Source organism: Corythoichthys intestinalis, chromosome 2 (assembly GCF_030265065.1).
Source record: "Corythoichthys intestinalis isolate RoL2023-P3 chromosome 2, ASM3026506v1, whole genome shotgun sequence".
Taxonomy (NCBI): Eukaryota; Metazoa; Chordata; class Actinopteri; order Syngnathiformes; family Syngnathidae; genus Corythoichthys; species Corythoichthys intestinalis.
In genome coordinates, this window is record NC_080396.1 from 7,222,342 (window position 1) to 7,246,235 (window position 23,894).

The 23,894-nt window shown below is 38.8% G+C and overlaps 2 protein-coding genes across 4 annotated transcripts in view; one reads left to right on the plus strand and one right to left on the minus strand.

Annotated features, from left to right (window-relative positions):
* Positions 1 to 23,894, plus strand: part of LOC130905184 (chloride intracellular channel protein 5-like) — a 91,004-nt gene that overhangs the window by 36,936 nt on the left and 30,174 nt on the right. Inside the window, exon 1 of one of the 3 annotated variants that reach the window (XM_057818331.1) lies at positions 16,168 to 17,122. The exons of 1 other annotated variant lie outside the window; for it this stretch is intronic. The gene's annotated coding sequence lies outside the window, so the exon portion shown is untranslated. Of the gene's footprint in view, positions 1 to 16,167; positions 17,123 to 21,179; positions 22,439 to 23,894 lie in introns of those variants that run through there. One more of the 3 variants, XM_057818336.1, reaches the window with a different exon arrangement.
* enpp4 (ectonucleotide pyrophosphatase/phosphodiesterase 4) lies at positions 440 to 22,167 on the minus strand. Its single transcript, XM_057818310.1, has 8 exons — positions 21,936 to 22,167; positions 16,851 to 17,097; positions 12,984 to 13,277; positions 10,945 to 11,049; positions 8,038 to 8,236; positions 3,266 to 3,439; positions 2,931 to 3,200; positions 440 to 722 (listed from the first exon to the last, which is right to left on the minus strand). The coding sequence occupies exons 1-8, from the start codon at positions 21,959 to 21,961 to the stop codon at positions 616 to 618; spliced, it is 1,422 nt and encodes a 473-aa protein (XP_057674293.1). The 5' UTR covers positions 21,962 to 22,167; the 3' UTR covers positions 440 to 615.

Consider the following 23,894-nt stretch of genomic DNA (forward strand, 5'->3'; position numbering starts at 1 on the left):
CATGTCAACAAAGCACATAGATTACATGGAACCAAGTCCTATGGTCTGATGAAACAGGCGTGCTTTCCTGTGTACCTTCTTCAGATGAGGCTTCCTCCTGGGGGGACAGCCATGCACACCAATTTGATGTAGAGTGCGGCGTCTGGTCTCAGCACTAAGAGGCTGACCCCCCACCTCTTCAATCTCTGCAGCAATGCTGACAGCACTCCTGTAACGAATCAAATGACAAATTTTGAAGCGAAAATGACAAGCAGTATTCAATTTGGACATTTAGGGATGTACGTAGTTTCTAAGGGGTGTACTCATTTTTGTTGCCAGGGGTTTAGATATTAATGGCTATATTTTGAGGGGAAAATAAATGAACTCTATTATATAAGCTGCACACAGACTACTTTTCATTGTGTCAAAGTATCATTTTGTCAGTGTTGTCCCATGAGAAGATATACTTAAAAATCTGCAAAAATGCAAGGGGTGTACTCACTTTTGTGATACACTGTATTGACGGCGACAGTCGTCAGTCGTTAGCGGCAGCCAATGTGTTTAGTAACAGAGTTCAACTTGAGAAAAAAACTACTGAGCTGTCAGCGGCTAAAGTGGTTCAAGTGCATGAACAAGTTACTCGAGCAGGGCTTCCTCTTCATCGTCGACGAGATCGACTTCAAGTCTCTGGAAGGGTTGAGGAGTGGATGGCTGTAGCCAGCGGGTCATTAGCTTGAACAGAACTGCGGAGGGAAAACAAATTGTAGGAAATTTAGTTTCCAATTCCTTGCAAAGTAACTTTGTCAAACTCAAAGCCTGGGGAAAAACAATGATCTACTTCGGCTAAGGTTTCATGATTTTTTAAGAAACTGATTTTTATGGCACTTCTTGGGAGAATTTACAGATAAAATTCTGGAAGAAGTGGGTAGAGTAGCCAAAAAAATCTTACTCAAGTAAGAGTAACATTACTTTTAAATAATATTACTTCAGAACAGTACTTCTCAAATAGTGGGCCGTCCCGTATCATACTATACACTTATTCAGTATGTTGTTCTTTTTTGTATTTTTATTGAAAATTTCTTTCAAGATGACACACCTGTTTTATGTTTTGGATTTTATCAAGTAAATTTCTCCCAAAATTGAGACTTATACGCCGGTGCGACATGTAGTCCGAAAAATATGGTACTGCGATTATGCCAAATTTTGTAAATATCCAATATATCATCTAAGCAAAAATTTAACATCGATCTTTAAGACTAGCGAATCGATCAAGCTTTTAGGGCTGCAGCTATCGAATATTTTAGTAGTCGATTAATCGATGGACTACTTAGTTCGAATAATCGAGTAATCGGATAAGAAACTTGAAAAATTAAAATACTTGAGATGAGCCTCAAACGGTAAAATATTTCTTTAAAATGAGGATTTATGTACAACAAAAGAACAATTGGCTAACATACATAGAAAAAGTCTGCTAGCTTAAATGCTATAAAATGCTTAAGTTTTTTTACAATGCTCTTAAAAAATGGTTCGGACACATATTCCAACAAAAAACGGCTAAATATACCGATAAACTAAATTATGAATGCATTAAAAACATTAGCTAAAAAAAAAAACAAAAAAAAAGCTGAAAACGTTGGTCTTAACAGGGAGCAGCTGTGTGAAAAGAGCCAGACCAGAGGGTAGTGCATCCACCCTAATCAATAAAACTAAATGCAAACACTTTCAAAATAAACCATTACAACGCCACTTTGATTAAACGAATACTCGAAGCAACAAAATTTAATTCGAATATTTTTTTCTAATCGATTAATCGTTGCAGCACTACAAGCTTTTGATAGTTCATGAATGTGTAGCAGAAATGTTCTCCAATTCTTAAATAAGCCATTATTAGAAGTAGGTTGTTCCGATCATGTTTTTTTTGCTCCCGATCCGATCCCGATCGTTTTAGTTTGAGTATCTGCCGATCCCGATATTTCCCGATCCGATTGCTTTTTTTTTTTTGCTCCCGATTCAATTCCAATCATTCATATACATTTTGGCAATGCATTAAGAAAAAAATGAATAAAACTCAGACGAATATATACATTCAACATACAGTACATACGTACTGTATTTGTTTATTATGACAATATATCCTCAAGATGGCATTTACATTATTAACATTCTTTCTGTGAGAGGGATCCACGGATAGAAAGACATGTAATTCTTAAAGGATAAATGTGACTTTGTATATTGTGACTAAATATTGCCATCTAGTGTATTTGTTGAGCTTTCAGTAAATGATACTGCAGCCATTTAACTTCTGCCCAAATGCATGATGGGAAGTGCAACCATGACTGTGCGTAGGGCTACCAATTAATATATCTTTTCTGCGTTGGGAAAGAACATAGTGTGTTAAGAAAATGATCAACTACTACCTTTGTTCCCCACATTCCCACGTTATATTTAATTGCTGAGAGAGGTATTGTAAGGCTTTAGCCACATAAAAAATGGCCCAAAGGCTGTCAAAATTCTCTCTACTCATTATACGCTGCCTTTTAGCGCTATCTATAGGTAAAACAGCGTCTTTATAGATTGAACGCGACAATGCGTGAGTGGGTCGTGCATCGCATGCGTTAATTACTCAACGTGATTAATTTTTAAAAAATTAGTTACCGCCGTTAACGCAATAAATTTGATAGCCCCACTTTAAGCCAAAACTACTCTGGATGAGTGTAAGACATTTTGTCTGTAACGTTAAATACAATTAGGAAACGATTTAAATAAAATATATATATTAAAAAAAGGCATGTCCGATATTTTTTTGCCGATTCCGATACTTTTGAAAATGATGTAATCGGACCCGATCGATCGGGAAATACAAGGCAACCCTCGACAAATATTAGTTTGGCACCTCTAATTTAATCAATAGCCTATACTATCAGTAGCGGCAAATAACTATTGGTACTCACCAGTTAGCGTAGCGAATACGATTATGATGCCCATCGCCAGACCAACCAGTGCCGACGCATCCCAGCCGCATTCGGCCACGAGCATGCACCGCGCCTTGGCTAGGGTACCATTGTTAGGTTGCGGGGACACGGCTAGCAGATGGCACATGAGCGAGTAAATATCCACGCTTTCCAAAGTCTTTAGTCGGTAACCCCTGCGGAAGCTGGGACCCCGAGCTGCCATAAAGGGATGCATGCTGGGTAGGGAGTTGTCGTAGCCGTGATCGCCCACTGAGGGAAGGAACAGAGAGATCAGCTCGGCAGTCATATTTCTCGAGTTAAATCGGTAGTCCTACGCCTCGGTAGCTTGTTCCCTCGTCGGATTATGGTCCATCCCTCGTCAGCGATCAGTAAAATGGGCTGGATGCGTTCATTGTTGCGGTAATGCAAACTATCGGGGAGGGCCTCTTTCAAATAGGCAGTCATGTGCGCGTGGCATTTCTTAAGCAGGGCAAAGACAGCCTCCGGCTCTGCAACGACACGATACGTTCACACTAGCAATGAGTCACAACGCATTTGTAGGTGTTGTCAAACAATAGACTTCATAATGATATTGACGGGACATATTCCCCGGACTAGAGGTTAGATCTGGTCTAAAAAATCCAGCTGACCCGGCCAGCGTGTATTTAACCCCGACCCGGCCCGATCAATTAACTTGATTTGCAGGCCCGAGCCCGAAAAAACCCTAAATTGTATGTTTTATTTGTAGGCGCGAGACGGCCGAAAATGACATTTTTGGGCCCGGCCCGAATTTTGGGTTCGGGCTCAAGATCTATGCTCTACCCCAGACACTGCGCCATGCCTTCAAGTATGGGGCCGTCCCACACTCTGCTTCAGTCGGTCAAAGTCGGTCGCATTTATTCTCAAACACATGCAGCGATCCAACGCAGGATTTAGGTTGAAAAAGTGTGAAAGCTGTACCGCATACAAACAGGAAGGATTGTCTCAGGAGTGATTTGTTAGAGGATTCAAGATAATTATTACAGCTTTCGTACCACGCATGCAACGTGAAAAAAAATCAATGGGAGAAGTTAACCGCTACGGCATTGGCGTCATAATATTTACGTAAAATAAATGCTACCTGCACACTTTTTTTGCCTTTAACAAAGAATCAAGACTGTTTTATGTCCATATCTATAAATAATTCAGGGATTTCAGCATTTATTCACAAGAAGTTTCAATGGAAAAAGCTCTTTGTTTTCATAAGACCGCTACATTTGCTTACTGACTAGCATCATAGTTCTCAATATTTACTTAAAATAAATGCTTACTGCCCAGTCTTTTGCTTTTAACCAAGAATCAAGACTGTTTTATGTCCATATCTATAAAGAAATCAGGGGGTTAAGCATTTATTCACAAGAATTTTCAACGCAAAAAGTTCTTTGTGGTGATAAAGCGGCGGCACAGTGGCTTAAAGACTAGCAGCACATTCTACATATTTACGTAAAATAAATTCTACCTGCACACTTTTTTGCTTTTAACAAATAATCAAGACTCTTTTACGTCCGTATCTATAAAGAATTCAGGGATTTGAGCCCATTTATTCACAAGAATTTTCAACGTAAAAAAACTCTTTGTGGTGATAAAGCGGCGCCACAGTGGCGTAAAGACTAGCAGCGCATTCAACATATTTACGTCAAATAAATGCTACCTGCACACTTTTTTCTTTTAACAAAGAATCAAGACTCTTTTACGTCCATATCTATACAGAATTCAGGGATTTAGGCATTTATTTAGAAGAATTTTCAACTGAAAAAGCTCTTTGTTTTCATAACGCCGCTACATTTGCTTACTGACTAGCATCATTGTTCTCAATATTTACATAAAATAAATGCTAACTGCACGTTTATTTGCTTTTAACCAAGAATCGAGACTGTTTTATGTCCAAATCTGTAAAGAATTCAGGGATTTAAGCATTTATTCACAATAACTTTCAACGTAAAAGCTCATTGTGGTGATAAAGCAGCACCACAGTGGCTTGAAGACTAGCACCACATTCGACATATTTACGTAAAATAAATGCTACCTGCACATTTTTTTGCTTTTACCAAAGAATCGACTCTTTTACGTCCATATCTATAAAGAATTCATGGATTTAAGCATTTATCTACAAGAATTTTCAATGGAAAAAGCTGTTTGTTTTCATTAGGCTGCTACATTTGCTTACGGTCTAGCACAGGGGTGTCCAAACTTTTTGCAAAGGGGGCCAGATTTGGTGTGGTAAAAATGTGGGGGGCCAACCTTGGCTGGCAACCTTTACATAGAACAAAATATTTAAGCAAATTTTAGCAAGCCATTCTGTGTGTCACATTTGCCTCATTATCTTTTTTAACTACAGTATTGGCCCTAATATTAGACTGTGTTTTTTGCATGGAAATAAGACTGACAAAGTGGGGGTCGACTTATATTCGTGGTCTAGACGTTATACCCGTTCACGACGCTAGATGGCGCCAGATATCATTGAAGCGATGTTCTGTCATGACAGATCTCAGCTACTCTCAAGTTTAACCAGTTGCCATTATTTTTTTTTAGCAATGTTTTTCCTTTCAGATTTGTTTCAAGACTACAGTTACAGTTAGACTCCACTTTGATGGTTAATGCAGTTATTGCAATTTTGTTGTTTTATGACAATATACTGTATATATTTTTTTTATTTACATTTCAAAAACCAGAAGCCATTCATTTAGGAATGTGATTGCACTTTCGTTTACATATTTAAATGTTCAGATATTGAGATTTGAATGAGGCAAAATAACATGCTTTTTTTCTCAAATATATTGTTATAATCATTTGTTTCAGATGTACTATAATTATTTTCTGTATAAAAATTATTTTGGTGTTCAAAAAGTCTTTTATTCAAACTTGAGTCTTGAAAAAGAGGGGGTCGTCTTATAATCAGGGCCGTCTTATATTCGGGCCAATACGGTAATAATTTCAACAATCTCGCAACTAGCCTTGTGGCGTTCTCTTTCGACTCTCAGGCTCTAGCGAAATACTGCTGCTGTGAAATTAAACCAGCTTCAAGTTGCTTCAATTTCTCGCTGCCTGTAATCTTGTCGTACAGGTCAGCGTGTCTTGTTTGGTAATATCGCCTCACATTGAACTCTTTAAAAACAGCAACTGTCTCTTTGCAAATGAGGCAGACATGGTTGGTGCATATTTTAGTGAAGAAATAGTCCAATTTTCACCTATCCTTGAAGCGTCGGCCGTCGCAGTCAACTTTTTTTGTTGATTGTCGCCATTTTAGAAAATTGGGAGTAAAGGGTCACACGGGGTAATGTGGCTTAGAGTGCTGCTGCCTTTTAGTGGGTAAATGAGGAGCAGCATTTAGTGTGTAAGCTACTTCATATGCTGGTGGCGGTACTGCTGACCAATTTTTTAAGTCTGTGTGCGGGCCAGATGTTATTGATCTTAAGACAAAGGCTGGGGGCCGGATGAAATTTGACCACAGGCCGCATTTGGCCCCTGGGCCAGACTTTGGACATGTCTGGTCTAGCATCATAGTTCTCAATATTTACATAAAATAAATGCTAACTGCCCGATTATTTTTTTTTTTTCACTTTTCACCAAGAATCAAGACTTGTCCGTCCATATCTGTAAAGAATTCAGGGATTTAAGCATTTATTCACAATAATTTTCAACGTAAAAAGCTCTTTGTGGTTAAAGCGGCATCACAGTGGCTTAAAGACTAGCAGCACATTCGATATATTTATGTAAAATAAATGCTCACTGCCCATTTTTTTTGCTTTTAACCAAGAATAGAGACTCTTTTATGTCCATATCAATAAAGAATTCAGGGATTTAAGCATTTATTCACAATAATTTTCAACAAAAAAAGCTTTTAATGGTGATAAAGCGGTGCTACAGTGGCTTAAAGACCAGCAGCACATTCAACATATTTACGTAAAATAAATGCTAACTGCCCGGTTCTTTAGCTTTTAACCAAGAATCGAGACTGTTTTACGTCCATATCTATAAAGATATCAGGGATTTAAGCATTTATTCACAAGAATTTTCAACATAAAAAGCTCTTTGTGTTTCCACTAGGGGTGTGACATCTTAGGCACCCCACGATTCGATTCGATTACGATTCAGGGTGCTACGATTCAATTATTGAACAATTATCACGGTATTGACGATCATCGCGGAAACATGCCCATACAACAAAAAGCTGCCCTTAACTTGTTTATTTTATTTTATTTTATTTTATTTAGAAAGTGCAAAAACATTAGCCATTTCAGAGGGAGTACAGGTGGAATGAATTCCACATTTTCTGGAAACAAAATGTCTTAAGAAATAAGACTTCTTTTAACCGATATACTTTGTTTTCACAGATTTCTGTACTATTTCACGTTTGTAGCGTTACCACTGTACTTAATCATGGTTTTACACGTTCTGAATATGAAATACATGCTAGCGAATTAGCTAATTAGCTTAGCGCTCGGCGCTAACTACTAACATCTCGAAAACAACAACAATAAAGGCTAAACAGTACAAGACGGTTCGTGTACTCACCTCTTATAGACGCATACGGGTCTTAGCAACACACTCAGGACATTTTTCAATTGAAATGCCTTAAAACTACTGCTGGACATCTGAAAGACAAGGAGCAACGAACTATCTCTCTCTTCCCCTCTCACTCTAAAAAATAACTTGCGCACAAAAGCGGGTCGCGCTTCTGTGTCTGCTGGTCTCATACACAAATTTATTTTCCAGTCTTTTAAAAAGGAGTAAATCTCTCTCTCAGTAACCGGCAGCATCCATCATAACGTTGTGCCTGCGTCTGTTAACGGTGGACGGGTGGCAAACGTGTCTTGAATTTCGTTCCGCTACGAGCTGCTATTATAAAGTTATGAGGGAAAATCCTCGTTTTTGAACCTTTACGAATCGTAATCGAATAGTCACGTGTCGAATCAGGATGCATGTAATAATCGATTTTTTGGAACTCCTCTAGTTTGCACTCTGTCAGCTTTGACGGAGATAGTCTTCCTATTAATCGGCCATGCATCCTCTTGTCCCGCCAATATATTATGAAGTCTATGGTCAAACACTGAAAAAGGCTGCTTACCATTGTTTGGGATGAGGGCTGCGACAGGTGTGAGGTCTACCAGTGTGTAGTTGTCAGGGTGCAAGCAGTCATCCAGCCTTATGAGGCGATCGGGAGAGCACTGAGCCATGCCGTGGTCACTCGTCACCACAACGTTAACGCGATCCCACAGGCCGGTCCGATTCAGTTCCGAAATCAGCAGGCCGATGTTGTCGTCAACCTGGCCATACAATTTGACACTTACTTTAGTTGGCCCCCATCTGTCGCAAATTTATAGAAAAATGATGTCATTAGTTTGTGCTGAAATTTTTTTCGTTTGTGCTGCTATCGTTTTTGAGATATTAACAATTCTTTTAATAGGTCAATCATAGGTCAACCCCCCCCCCCCCCCCCCCCTATTTTTGATTATGAATGGCTAAAAGTGGTGTCAATCGTTTTATCCTACGTTTGTGCTGGAAAAAAAGTTCATTTGAGCGGCTATCATTTTTGAGATATTGAGATATTAAAGACATGACATCACGCAGCCCCCGCGTTTATTGCAAAATGGACCTGAAATGGTGCCATTCGTTTTTAAGTCATTTTTGTAAATCTCACTGGAACAGCACCAAACCAAAGTTCCAGCCTTGTCAAGAGTCAAGAAATCTGCATTGGATAAGATGTCAAGAGCAGGGGTGAAAGTGGGCCAGAACGGTCAGGAACGCAGTTCCGGTGTAAGGTTCAGGGCAGGAACGCAGTTCCAGTATAAGATTCAGGGCCGGAATGCTGTTCCAGTACATGCTGCTTTGATTCCAAAAATATGACGGCAACTGTCAAAACGTTATGTAAAAAAAAAAAATGTTTTAATGCTGAGCTGTCACACATGCATTTCATCTCCAAGAAGAAAACAATCTACCAACATCAGATTTACATGCACAAGTGTTAATAACAAGCATAATAAAGTGCTTGTGTAGCGTAATCCGTTTCCACCGATATTTATTATTTATTTTATTCCATGGACGGCATGGAGGTTTCCCTAGCTGCTGCAGTTATCACAGTCTGACGATGAGGAGTCATGTCAATGTGCGAATGCACACAGCAAAGGAAAACGCCTGGACTCATTTATCCGTTAAATTGGCTGACATACTGACATGTGATCAGCAGAGATAGTTAGCTAGCTAGTGCATGTTTCCTGGAACAGAAACAACAACAAAAAACGTTTTTTGAATTGATACGACAAAAAAAGGGCGATGCAACAGAAAATAGATCAAATCTTTAAGAGCACGAAAAGAGCTGAGGAGGCTTATTTATCATATTTAGTTTTATTTGTTCTGATGTGGAGGTTCAGAACAACCACTTTTGCTTCAACCCAGCCATAAAACGAAGGTAATTAATCATATTTATTACTCAAAATGTCTGTCATTTTTAGGTTAGAATCATTAATTGGTGTCTAACATTTCGTTTAAAAAAAAAAAAATTTTTTTTTAATTATTCACTCGCATATTTTAAACTTTTAAACAAATGATGTCACTCTGAAAAAAATGGCGTCTGTATAAAAGTCATGGATTTCTACCTCATAACTATCGCTTAATTGTTTTTTTTTTTTTTTGTGTGTGTTACTGTCGTATTTTCTCCGATATGTTAGATGATAAATAATTGATCCAAACAAAGAGAAATTGAAAAAAAAAAATGTTTAAAGGGGTAAATATATGAAAAAGAAAATCTCGACCACTCCTTGATGTCTGCGATTTCTGCATCGAGACCCTTGTTATACTGCCATGTTTCACCCATAAAATCCCCAAAAAATCCAGCATTCACAACTGTGTCTTGACACTAAGTGATACATGCTACATGGAGTTTTTGGATGGAAACAAGGTAAGTACGCAAAAATATCTCGTTAAAGTCATGGCGGTTTCGCTGTTTAAAAAACTTTTTTTTTTTTCAAAATGCCCGCCTGTTCAAAATTTTTCTTCCCAGAGAAAATGGAGATTTTAAGCTTTCGAATGATGTATCACACATGCATATCGGACAATTTTGAAATTTGGCCAAATTGGGGGTCTCAGAGCGCAACTTTAAGTCACCTGAGTGTTTTCCACCATATTCATTTTCACTCTGCATAATATAAGTCAATTGTATTTTTCTGAATGTATGTTACTTATATTGTTATTATTAAAAAGAGAAAGCAAAAGTAAACGTTGACATTAACTTCAATTTTAATGTACATCATGTATTCTTAGGTAGTTAAAATTTAGATTTGGCATTTAGTATGTGAGGAAATGAGGGAAAATAAAAATTAGGAGATGGTGGTTGGCGTTATTGCTGTTTTTGTTAACTTTTATTTTGCAAATCATTGAAAAAAATACAATTTTGAATGAAAATCAGTTTTTGTATGTGTTATAAAAATAACTGTGCCAAAACAGTTTTCTTTGCATTTCAGTAGTTTTAGGAGGTTTCCCCCCCCCCCCCCAAAAAAAAAAGAAAATACAAAAATAAGCAACATTTCTGGCTCCGTGGGACCCTCCACGTAGGGGAGTTCCTGCAAGAAATTCTAGCCACTTTCACCCCTGGTCAAGAGTCAAGAATCTGCATTGGACAAGGTGATGATGCTGGAACTTTTGTTTGGCACGTGCCCTATGTGACAGCTTAAAAACCTTTTTGCAATATTTGAGTATTTATTTTTTTTCTACATTCAGGTGTTTTTCATTGCCAAATTCCCGTTTTGGAAATTAGTAGGAGTAATGGAAACCCAGCTACTATTCCCTCTGTTCTTTCTTTTTTTGTTCACCCACATTTTTTCAATAAACAACACAATATAAAATAAAATTTAAAAAATAAAAAAAACACTAAAAGAGTACATCGAACTCCCATTAGGCACATTACAACTGTGTAACCCCTAAAGACACTATGGTTTACCATTCTTCAATGACTGAGAAAATTCAGGAAGGTTCTTACTTCTTTCAGCACTTTGCCAATGGCTGAAGTATTTTCAGGTCCATAAATGTGACCCGATCGGTCGGGCTCCTCCCAGTAGAGAGCTGCAAACTTGGCTCCTTCCACCTTGAATGAGACAACTTCTACACAGTAAGTCAAACTTTTCAACTGCCATGTGCCTCTTTCCTTTATAGGAAAGTATAACAAACTAAAAAAAAATCCAATGAAGTTGGGACATGAGGTCCAATCCATTCACACATCTTCTGTTTTATACCCAAGGCGTTCATACCCTGACTTTTTTTTTTCTTCAGTTTGAACATGTCTTTGTATTGTATTTAATGGGTATAAAAGAATTTGAAAATCATTGTAATCTGTTTTAAAGTATTTTGCGGACAATAAGCTGTAGGTTAATGATTAAAAAAATGTACTCAAATACTTGTAAAAGAATACTAAATGGGTAATATTGTAAGTAACTGTTCACAATTGCTGATATTTTTCTAAACAATGGTATGTGGCGAAAAGCACTCAGGTGACTTGAAGTTCCGCTCTGAGACCCCCAATTTGGCCAAATTTCAAAATTGTCCGATATGCATGTGTAATACATCATTGGAAAGTTTAAAATCTCAATTTTCTGGGGGAAGAACATTTTTGGACAGGAGGGCATTTAAAAAAAAAAAAAAAAAAAAGTTTTTTAAACAGCAAAATCCTATCTGGAGGTGAGAACACGCGAGAGCAGAATTACAGACGCCATGACTTAATGAGAAATTATCGCGTACGTATCTTGTTTTGATCCAAAAACTCCACGTCGCATGTCCATGGCCACAGGACAGCGAATGAACTTTCGTTCATTCGCTGCCATCCCTCCCACTTCAAACTGATTGGACGTCTATGGCTGTCAGTGGCAGTCAATGCCAGGCAATTAGGTAATTTTGGGTCATTTAGGGTCTCACTGGAACAGCACCAAGCAAAAGTTCCAGCATCCTCACCTTGTCCAATGCAGATTCTTGACTCTTGTCAAGAATCCAATGCAGATTCTTGACTCTTGACAAAGTGATGATGCTGGAACTTTTGTTTGGTGCCGTTCCAGTGAGATTTATAAAGATGATTGCCTGAAGAAGACATCAAAATTGCCTCAGTCCTTGATGATATTGGGCTGCATGTCAGGCAAAGGCACCGGGGAGATGGCTGTGGTTAAATCTTCAATAAATGCACAATTGAAATTTTTGACCGCTTTCTTATCCCTTCAATTGAAAATATGTTTGTCATTTTCCAAGATAACAATGCATCACGCCACAGAGCTGAAACTGTTAAAGCATTCCTTGGAGAAAGACTCATCCAGTCAATGTCATGGCCTGCAAATAGTCCAGATCCCAACCCTATTAATAACCTGTGGTGGAAATGGAAAAAAAATGGTCCACAGCAAGGCTCCAACCTGCATGGATGAACTGGCAACTGCAGTCAAAGAGTTGGCAACAAATTGATGAAGAATACTCATCAAGTCCATGCCTCAGGTGGTGCTACTAAATATTAGAGATGTGTTTTGATTGTTATTTCTTTGTTTGTTTCTAATGAGTCCATCTTTTTTCCTCAGAATGGAGTGATTCCATATATATTTCCCTCCAATTGCTCTATAAAATTAACATTTACTGACCACCACAATGTTTTTTTATTCATTTCGTGTTTCTGAATGCTAAACAGTTGCACTTTTGAACTAATTCATTTTACTTACTTTATAAAAAATGCTTTTGGCGAGGGGTTGTATTATGGTGGAAGATTTTGATAACAATTTGTTGGTTCCTTTTTTTTTTTTTTTTTTTTTTTAACATTGACACCTTTTTAAAATATCTCGATTCTTGGCACTAGCATATCGATAACCTTTTGGGATATAAAGTATCACGATATATCACCATTTCGATATTTTGTCACACTCTTAGTGTTTATTGTGTCTGAAAATGTTGACAGCCGACACCAGGAAGAAACATCATTCATTCAAAAAACAATTCGCGCATGAAAGGGTTAAATGTCCCAACTTCATTGGATTTAGGGTTTGTGCATATTACCTTCTCACTTCCTAGCATCCACTTTGTCACATTGTCCAAACGCTCGCGGAAGGTCACTTCAGAGCTGTAAGGTAAGAAGTGTGTGGGAGTTTGGTTGTGGATTGCAACGTCAGAGCCGGGCCACATGGCTATGGCCGTCCTGTAGCCTGCTTCATGTGCTGAGATCCAGATAGGTGTTGCCTCATTCCACCACATTGGATCGCTGCTATTGCTAATGTGGAAGTGCTTGTGGCTGCTTGGGTCATACATCGAGCTGGCAAGGATGCCGTGAGACTCTGCGTAGAGTCCCGTCACCTGAGAGTTACGCAGAAATTTAAATTAAGCAACTACAATTTCAAACACATATACAGTTGTTCCACTATATACGAAGTTAGGTAGGTACACCTGTTAACTGCTCGTTAACACTTAATTTCTAATCAGCCAATCACATGGCGGCAACTCAGTGCATTTAGGCATGTAGACATGGTTTAAGACAATCTCCTGCAGTTCAAACCGAGCATCAGTATGGGGAACAAAGGTGATTTCAGTGACTTTGAACGTGGCATGGTTGTTGGTACCAGAAGGGCTGGTCTGAGTATTTCAGAAACAGCTGATCTACTGGGATTTTCACGCAAAACCATCTCTAGGGTTTACACAGAACGGTCCGAAAAAGAAAAGATATCCAGTGACCGGCAGTTCTGTGGGCGGAAATGCCATGTTGATGCCAGAGGTCAGAGGAGAATGGCCAGAATTGTTCGAGCTGATAGAAAGGCAACAGTGACTCAAATAACCACCTGTTACAACCAAGGTAGGCAGAAGGGCATCTCTGAATGCACAGTACGTCAAACTTTGAGCCAGATGGGCTACAGTAGCAGAAGACCACGCCGGGTGCCACTCCTTTCAGCTAAGAACAGGAAACTGAGGCTACAATTTGCACAAGCTCATCGAAATTGGACAATAGAAGATTGGAAAAACGTTGCCTGGTCTGATGAGTCTCGATTTCTGCTGCGACATTTGCGACATTTGGATGGTAGGGTCAGAATTTGGCGTCAACAACATGAAAGCATATATCCATCCTGCCTTGTATCAACTGTTCAGGCTGCTGGTGGTGGTGTAATGGTGTGGGGAATATTTTCTTGGCACTCTTTGGGCCCCTTGGTACCAATTGAGCATCATTGGAATGCCACAGCCTACCTGACCATGTCCATCCCTTTATGACCACAATGTACCCAACTTCTGATGGCTACTTTCAGCAGGATAATGTGCCATGTCATAAAGCTGGAATCATCTCAGACTGGTTTCTTGAAAATGACAATGAGTTCACTGTACTCAAATGGCCTCCACAGTCACCAGATCTCAATCCAATAGAGCATCTTTGGGATGTGGTGGAACGGGAGATTCTCATCATGGATCTGCAGCCGACAAATCTGCACCAACTGTGTGATGCCATCATGTCAATATGGACCAAACTCTCTGAGGAATGCTTCAAGCACCTTGTTGAATCTATGCCACGAAGAATTGAGGCAGTTCTGAAGGCAAAAGGGGGTCCAACCCGTTACTAGCATGGTGTACCTAATAAAGTGGCCGGTGAGTGTATGTCTTATGCCATAAGAATACATTATACAGTGCCTTGCAAAAGTATTCGACCCCTTGAATCTTGCAACCTTTCGCCACATTTCAGGCTTCAAACATAAAGATATGAAATTTAATTTTTTTGTCAAGAATCAACAACAAGTGGTACACAATCGTGAAGTGGAACAACATTTATTGGATAATTTAAACTTTTTTAACAAATAAAAAACTGAAAAGTGGGGCGTGCAATATTATTCGGCCCCTTTACTTTCAGTGCACCAAAGGAGGATCTCTGAATGATCCAATGTTGTCCTAAATGACCGATGATGATAAATAGAATCCACCTGTGTGTAATCAAGTCTCCGTATAAATGCACCTGCTCTGTGATAGTCTCAGGGTTCTGTTTAAAGTGCAGAGAGCATTATGAAAACCAAGGAACACACCAGGCAGGTCCGAGATACTGTTGTGGAGAAGTTTAAAGCCGGATTTGGATACAAAAACATTTCCCAAGCTTTAAACATCTCAAGGAGCACTGTGCAAGCCATCATATTGAAATGGAAGGAGCATCAGACCACTGCAAATCTACCAAGACCCGGCCGTCCTTCCAAACTTTCTTCTCAAACAAGGAGAAAACTGATCAGAGATGCAGCCAAGAGGCCCATGATCACTCTGGATGAACTGCAGAGATCTACAGCTGAGGTGGGAGAGTCTGTCCATAGGACAACAATCAGTCGTACACTGCACAAATCTGGCCTTTATGAAAGAGTGGCAAGAAGAAAGCCATTTCTCAAAGATATCCATAAAAAGTCTCGTTTAAAGTTTGCCACAAGCCACCTGGGAGACACACCAAACATGTGGAAGAAGGTGCTCTGGTCAGATGAAACCAAAATTGAACTTTTTGGCCACAATGCAAAACGATATGTTTGGCGTAAAAGCAACACAGCTCATCACCCTGAACACACCATCCCCACTGTCAAACATGGTGGTGGCAACATCATGGTTTGGGCCTGCTTTTCTTCAGCAGGGACAGGGAAGATGGTTAAAATTGACGGGAAGATGGATGCAGCCAAATGCAGGAACATTCTGGAAGAAAACCTGTTGGTATCTGCACAAGACCTGAGACTGGGACGGAGATTTATCTTCCAACAGGACAATGAGCCAAAACATAAAGCCAAATCTACAATGGAATGGTTCAAAAATAAACGTATCCAGGTGTTAGAATGGCCAAGTCAAAGTCCAGACCTGAATCCAATCGAGAATCTGTGGAAAGAGCTGAAGACTGCTGTTCACAAACACTCTCCACCCAACCTCACTGAGTTCGAGCTGTTTTGCAAGGAAGAATGGGCAAGAATGTCAGTCTCTCGATGTGCAAAACTGATAGAAACATACCCCAAGCGACTTGCAGCTGTAATTGGAGATAAAGGGGGTGCTACAAAGTATTAACGCAAGGGGGCCGAATAATATCGCACGCCCCACTTTTCAGTTTTTTATTTGTTAAAAAAGTTTAAATTATCCAATACATTTTGTTCCACTTCACGATTGTGTCCCACTTGTTGTTGATTCTTGACAAAAAATTAAAATTTTATATATTTATGTTTGAAGCCTGGAATGTGGCGAAAGGTTGCAAGGTTCAAGTGGGCCGTATACTTTTGCAAGGCACTGTAATTCCATTAATTTGTTCCACAGCCCAAAAACCTACACTAAATCCTTTTTCTTCTCCCTGCCTTCGACGGTGGCGGACGTGTTTCCTCCCTGCTGCTGCTTGCTGCTATCTTCGTCTAGTCTAGTCAGTCTGCTTTTTTTGTATTTCCTCTGTGGATCATCCGCGCTGGTCTCTCATACGAAAATGGATCTGATTAGTTGGTCTCTCTGCGCAATTGACAATATTTTTTCAACAAGACACGGTGCACCAGGTCTTGCCCGGGCGGGACCTTCACCGCTGGTTATGTGAGAGATTCATGGGATCACCGGCAGTCAGCGTGTGTTACTGTCCTGTCCGTGCAAGATATTGAGGGTATTTGGCTGTTTGGCGTGACGGTTGTGGAGTTCCTTCTGCTTGGCTTAGGAGGTGCCCTGCTCTACTGGAAAGCTTCTAAGATGGCAGCTTTCAAGGAAATCAACAAATTGACCACGGACCAGACGGTGCGATTCAAGGTATTGGAAGATCTCGTCGAGGCTCGGATCGAGAACTGGCTCTGTGGACTCACGGTTTGGTCCGATGAAGGATGGAGAAAAATGTGTCACCCTCACAGTTTAGACACCTATGACTGTCAGTGGCCAATTTTTTTTTTTTTTTTTTATGAATAAATAACTTACCAGGCTGTAGTGGTTAGGAAAGGTCTTTGTGACGAAGACATTGGTGAGTTGCTCCACCAGGACCCCCTGGCTGTACAAGCGTGTTAAGTTGTGCATAGGGAATCTCTGCAGGTAGTCAGCTCGGAAGCCGTCTAATGATACCAGCAACAGGGGCGGAGGAGGATTCTGCTCACGTGCACCGCTTCCAGTAACCAGAAGCCAAAGACCAAACAGGTGCCAGAAGCCTACAAGTACTCTCAGGAACATACTGAAGACAGAAAGAATATTATCAGGTGACACGGTTCAATTCTGACATTAATATTTAACATACTACATGTTTCTAGGGCTGTCCCAAACGACTAATTTTCTCCCGATTAGTCAGCCGACTATTTTTACGATTAGTCAACTAATCTAATAATTAAAAAAAAAAAAAAAAAAAATTACTAATTTAGCAATGACATTTTTGTTGACGCTTATCAATTCACAAAAACATTTAGGAACACTTAAATTATCAATTAAAGTACAAATAAACATGTAAATAACAATAATAAATCACAAATTAACAATGAGTTCAAATGCTGATAGAATTAACAAGTGCAAAAGAATGGAATGTAAACAGATTCAGAACACTGACTTCACCTTTCCAACATGATTTAAAACAATTCTTAAAAAAATAGGCAAGGCAAGGCAAATTTATTTATATAGCACAATTCAACACGAGGCAATTCAAAGTGCTTTACATCACATGAAGATCATAAAAATCACATTTAAATCAATACAATGTAAAAACCAAGACAAAAGATCACACTTAATCACAGAATAAAAATAAATAAATACAAATAAAACAAAAGTAAAAAATAAAACAAAAACTACTACTCCTAATAATAATTGAAATCAGCAATGGAGATAAGCACAAGAGGAATAGAAAGCAGGTAGATTGAAATATATAGACAGTTACGGATATGCAGTGCTAAACAAAAGCGTTTTTAGCCCTGATTTAAAAGAGCTAACAGTTTGAGCATACTTCAGTGGTTCGGGTAACTTGTTCCAGAGGTGAGGAGCATAGTAACTAAATGCTGCCTCACCCTGCTTGGTTCTTGTTCTTGGAACATACAGAAGACCGGTTCCAGACGACCTTAGGGGTCTAGATGTCTCATAGGAATCTAACAAGTCAAGCATGTATTTTGGTCCAAGGCCATTAAGTGTTTTGTAGACGAGCAGTAGTATTTTATAGTCTATCCTTTGACTCACTGGAAGCCAGTGTAGCGATTTCAAAACCGGTGTAATGTGGTCCAGCTTCCTTGTATTTGTGAGGACTCTGGCTGCAGCATTCTGTACTAGCTGCAGCTTCCTTACTGATTTTTTATCAAGACCTGTAAATATACCGTTGCAATAGTCCAATCTGCTGAAAATGAATGCATGCATAAGTTTTTCCATGTTTTGTTGTGTCAGAAGCCCCTAAATTCTGGTTATATTTTTTAGGTGGTAATAAGCGGATTTAGTGACGGATTTTAGATGGCTATCAAATTTTAGGTCTGAGTCAATAATTAAGCCGAGGTTTCTGACTTGATTTGTAGCTGTAAGTGACATTGTGCTAAGTTGGCTGCTTATCTTTGACCTTTCCTTTTTTGGCCCAAAAAATGATCACCTCTGTCTTCTCCACATTTAACTGGAGAAAATTCTGGCACATCCATTCATTGATTTGATGAATGCATTTACTCAGGGAGACTAAGGGACTATAATCATGCGGGGACACAGAAATGTACAGTTGTGTGTCATCTGCATAGGCGTGATAGGAGATGTCATACTGTTCCATTATCTGAGCTAACGGAAGCATATAGATGTTAAATAAGAGTGGTCCAAGAATTGACCCTTGAGGGACTCCACACGTGAATTTGGTTCGTTCTGACTGATAGTTTCCGATTGACACAAAGAAATCCCTATCATATAAATAGGATGTGAACCACTGAAGAATAGTCTCAGTAAGCCCTACCCACTGTTCCAATCTGCTGAGTAGTATGTTGTGATCAACCGTGTCAAATGCGGTGCTGAGATCCAATAGTAGCAGAACAGATGACTTGCCTGCATCGGTATTCCGACGAATATCATTTAGGACTTTGATAAGCACGGTCTCGGTGCTGTGTTGTGGCCGAAATCCAGACTGAAATGAGTTAAAAAGATTGTTTTGCATCATAAAAGTCTGGATCTGTTCGAACACAACCCTTTCGATAATTTTCCCCAGGAATGTCAGATTTGATATTGGCCTGTAATTACTAATGGTTGAGGCATCCAGATTAGGTTTTTTTTAGGAGCGGTTTTATTACTGCAGTTTTTAAAGTCTGAGGAAACTCTCCTGTTTGGAGAGAAGTATTTATATATGTCCGGGGCTATGCAATGAAAAACAGTTTTGAAAAAGTTTGAAGGAAGGATATCAAGGCAGCATGTTGTGGGCTTTAATTTTGACACCATTTCTGTTAAAGTGGCATAGTCCAAGAGGCTAAACTGTCTAAGATTGACGTGGGGGACATTTTGGGAGGCATTTAGTGTAACATTTGTTAATCGGGAGTTGCACACAGTCTGTCTAATACCTAGCATTAATATTATAGTGTACAGTGCCTGACAAATGTTTTGTCGCTTCTCCATTTTGTGAAACAATTGCTAATAACTTGACTTTTACTTATTAAATTGGTTTCAGACATGGCTCATATGAAAGCTAAGACCCTCCCAAATGACGTTGAATGTTTAAAATATATTTGTTTCACTGAAAAAAGATTCATCATTTAATGAAGACATCAAGGTCAAATTTTGGCAAGACAAAAGTTTTGTCGCCTACAGAAAGTAGTGTGAAAACTGAACAAAAAATGGACTTCAAATACAAAAATATGTTACATAACATAAGCGAATTAGGTGGTGCTGTGAGATAAAATGTAATATTTTGTACGACTTCCATGGGCTTCGGCAAAGATTCATATAATTTATTGATGAAGTCATCAGGAACATCAAAGAAAGCAGTCTTGCATGCCTCCCAGAGTTCATCAACATTCTTGGGTTTCGTCTTCCATGCTTCCTCTTTCATCCTACCCCAGACATGCGCAATGATGTTCATGTCTGGTGACTGGGCTGGCCAGTCCTGGAGGATCTTGATCTTCTTTGCCTTGAGGAACTTTGAGGTAGAGATTGAAGTATGCAATGGAGCACCATCCTGCTGCAGAATTTGTCCTTTTTTATGGTTGGGAATGTATAAGGGGCAGCGATATAATAATCTTACTTTAAAAAAGTAATTAATTACAGTTACAAATTACTTCTCCCAAAAAGTAATTGCGTTAGTAACTCAGTTACTTGAATGTAAGAGCAATTAGTTAGTTGGCAAAGTAACTAGTGATAATTTTCATGTTTTTTTTTTTCCTCAAAAAAAAAAATAAATAAATAAAATAAAACAGTCACACAATGTGAAGTTTAAAGGGTTTTTGGGACAATTGGCCCTAGCCTAATTCTTTACCCTCCACTTTACTAGACACAGGGGTATTGCGATAGCTAGATAGTAATCTTTGCTACAGTATGTGTGGAAGTCATTTAATGTTGTGAATCAACCATTAAAGTTGTTAAAATTGCTCCCGTTATTGCATTAGTTCCCTTCTGTCTAATTTCCACATGTGTGAGTTTTAAAGCTGTTTCATCATTTAAAGTTAGATTTAAGTCAAGATTTTGCCGATTTAGGAGCATTTTAGATAAAAAAGTTACTTAGGTTCACTAGGAAGGTTCTCTACAACAGAGCCTTCCTGGGAGATCTACTGCTTTAAGATGGCGCCTGTTTACTAAGGCATGTAGTCCTTAAAACATGTTGCCAATGCAGCAGTTTCTGTCATTTGCATCTAGTTCTATAATATGTGATATCTACCATATCATGTGGGCGTAGTTTGTAGGCTATCGGCTACAGTCAAATATTATTGGAGCCACCTAGCATCACGTTTGCAACGGCGTCTTCCCCACTCCTGCTCTGCTCTCTCGTCTCCGTGAGTCCGTCTCTCTCAGACTCTTTTATTCAACCAACTTAGTAACGCATAGTAACGCACTCCTTTCCCGCCTCAGTAACGGTAACAGCGTTGCCAAGATGAGAAAAGTAATCAATTAGATTACTCATTACTGAAAAAAATAACGCCGCTATATTCTAACGCCGTTATTAACAACACTGGTTATTCCCAACGCTGCTTATTACTTACTTACTTACTTAGTTCACTTACTTATTTTCCCCCTTCTGTCATTGTTTGCATACTATCCTCATTAAAATATGAAAACCTATACATGTTTGGGTGGTTCTAGTTAAAGCAAACACTGTTTTTTCATCTGTGTGATTTTCACAAAGATAAGCTCACATTTGATGGTGATTTTATGCAGAAATGTGAGAAATTCCAAAAGGTTCAGATACTTTTTCTTACCACTGATTATATAACGGAAATCAGGTTGCTTAAAAGTTGGTGGGGAAAATTTGATATTTGAGCGTCCTGTAAAGTTGGTAGTGTTATGTCCTTACCATCCTTATGCAAACTTATTATTACAGTTTGTTTTTAAGACGCCACATGATTGATCGGACTCGTGAGGGTTAAGATACAAAGCAGAACGTTTTGTGCAAAAAATACAACATGCAACTATGTTTACAACTCATGTAAACATGTAAACTTTGAAACAAAAAAATATTTTTTTTTTTAAAAAAATGCTTCTATGCTGCACAGTACATTTTTTGGCAAGACCCAACTAAGTCAAGTGAAGCTTTTGGGGGGTGGCAGTGCACATCGCCCCCCTAAACCCCCCCCTTAATTACGCCAATGCAGGGAGCAGTACGTTTGTCCTCAAAATCAAGCAACTTACACTATGTTATGAAAAATGAAGCCACAAATGAAACATGAGGAAGTAAAAAGAATATTCTGTTATTCTTTACCTAACACGAGATTCAGTTTACCTAAAACGCGAGAAACATGCGGATGAAAAGGTTCAATCGAATGTTCCTCAAGACAACCTTTAAGCAGTACATTCATCTAAAATACTGGTTATTAGCAAGTGCTATTTAAAAACGACTAAATTTTCTGATGTTCCACTAGTCTACTTTACCTTGCAGACTTGGCAGTCGTCCACATAGACGAGCTCAATTTCTTGTGGCTTTGCGGTGCTTTCTGCTATGTAGTAGTTTTGACAGGTTAGGCTTCCTGAATTCGCACATTTAAGTAAGCGTTGCTATATTGTGACTACTTCCGGTTAATCCTTTTCAGAATAAATATCTTGCGTTGAACACAACTCGAAATCTCGGGTGGTAAGAACATTCTTCACAAATATAAATAGACCATCATTAAAATTGTCTTTAACTGAGGTGTCATTACGGAATGGAGACCGCTGACTAATCTAATTATCATAAAACCCCGAGTGTACTGCAGCATCAATAAGGAACCAATGAAAACGCACTCATTTCTATTTTTTAACTTGACGATACGACACTGTCGCGAATAATAATTTCCTCACGGCCTGAGAGGAATATCGTTTGTTTTTATTACTTAAAAGACTCATTCTCCAAAAGTTTCTTTCGCTGTCAAAATACCATCGGTTTAAACCAGAAAAAGGTGAGTCAACATGTAATCTCCACCTTGAGGGGTGGGTCGTGCGTCGACGTCGTCGCCATTTTGGATGTGGATTTTTTATTAATTTGTTTATTTTCCGAATTTACATGCATACAAACTTCTGCTTCACAAAACAGTCATTTGGCAAAAAATTCACTCATACAGATGTAATTAACACGGTTACATTATTATTGCAAAATAAGAGACAGTAATAGAGAAAGAAAAAGGAAGAAAGGAAGAAAGAAAGAAAGAAAGAAAGAAAGAAAGAAAGAAAGAAAGAAAGAAAGAAAGAAAGAAAGAAAGAAAGAAAGAAAGAAAGGCAAGGCAAATTTATTTATATAGCACAATTCAACACAAGGCAATTCAAAGTGCTTTACATCACATGAAGACCATAAAAATCACATTTAAATCAACACAACGTAAAAACCAAGACAAAAGATCGCATTTAATCACAGAATAAAAATAAATAAATAAAAATAAAACAAAAATAAAAATAAAGCAAAAACTACTACTAATAATAATCATTGAAATAAGCAATGGAGATAAGCACAAGAGGAATAGAAGGCAGGTAGGTTGAAATATATAGACAGTTATGAATATGCAGTGCCAAACAAAAGCGTTTTTAGCCCTGATTTAAAGGAGCTAACAGTTTGAGCATACTTCAGACGTTCGGGTAACTTGTTCCAGAGGTGAGGAGCATAATAACTAAATGCTGCCTCACCCTGCTTGGTTCTTGTTCTTGGAACATGCAGAAGACCCGTTCCAGACGACCTTAGGGGTCTAGATGTCTCATAGGAATCTAACAAGTCAAGCATGTATTTTGGTCCAAGGCCATTAAGTGTTTTGTAGACGAGCAGTAGTATTTTATAGTCTATCCTTTGACTCACTGGAAGCCAGTGTTGCGATTTCAAAACCGGTGTAATGTGGTCCAGCTTCTTTGTATTTGTGAGGACTCTGGCTGCAGCATTCTGTAGTAGCTGCAGCTTCCTGACTGATTTTTTATCAAGACCTGTCAATATACCGTTGCAGTAGTCCAATCTGCTGAAAATGAATGCATGCATAAGTTTTTCCATGTCTTGTTGAGTCAGAAGGCCCTTAATTCTGGTTATATTTTTTAGGTGGTAATAAGCGGATTTAGTGACGGACTTTAGATGGCTATCAAATTTTAGGTCTGAGTCAATAATTACGCCAAGGTTTCTGACTTGATTTGTAGCTGTAAGTGACATTGTGCTAAATTGGCTGCTTATCTTTGACCTTTCCTTTTTTGGCCCAAAAATGATCACCTCTGTCTTCTCCACATTTAACTGGAGAAAATTCTGGCACATCCATTCATTGATTTGATGAATGCATTTACTCAGGGAGACTAAGGGACTATAATCATGTGGGGACACAGAAATGTACAGTTGTGTGTCATCTGCATAGGCGTGATAGGAGATTATCTGAGCTAACGGAAGCATAT

Coding starts and splice junctions, on each gene's coding strand:
- enpp4 (XM_057818310.1), bottom strand. CDS start 21,961: ATGTGGACGACTGCCAAGTCTGCAAG. Junction 8,237..10,944: donor TTGGCAAAGTGCTGAAAGAA/GTAAGAACCTTC, acceptor TTGTATGGCCAG/GTTGACGACAACATCGGCCT. Junction 723..2,930: donor CGTATTCGCTACGCTAACTG/GTGAGTACCAAT, acceptor TTCCCTCCGCAG/TTCTGTTCAAGCTAATGACC.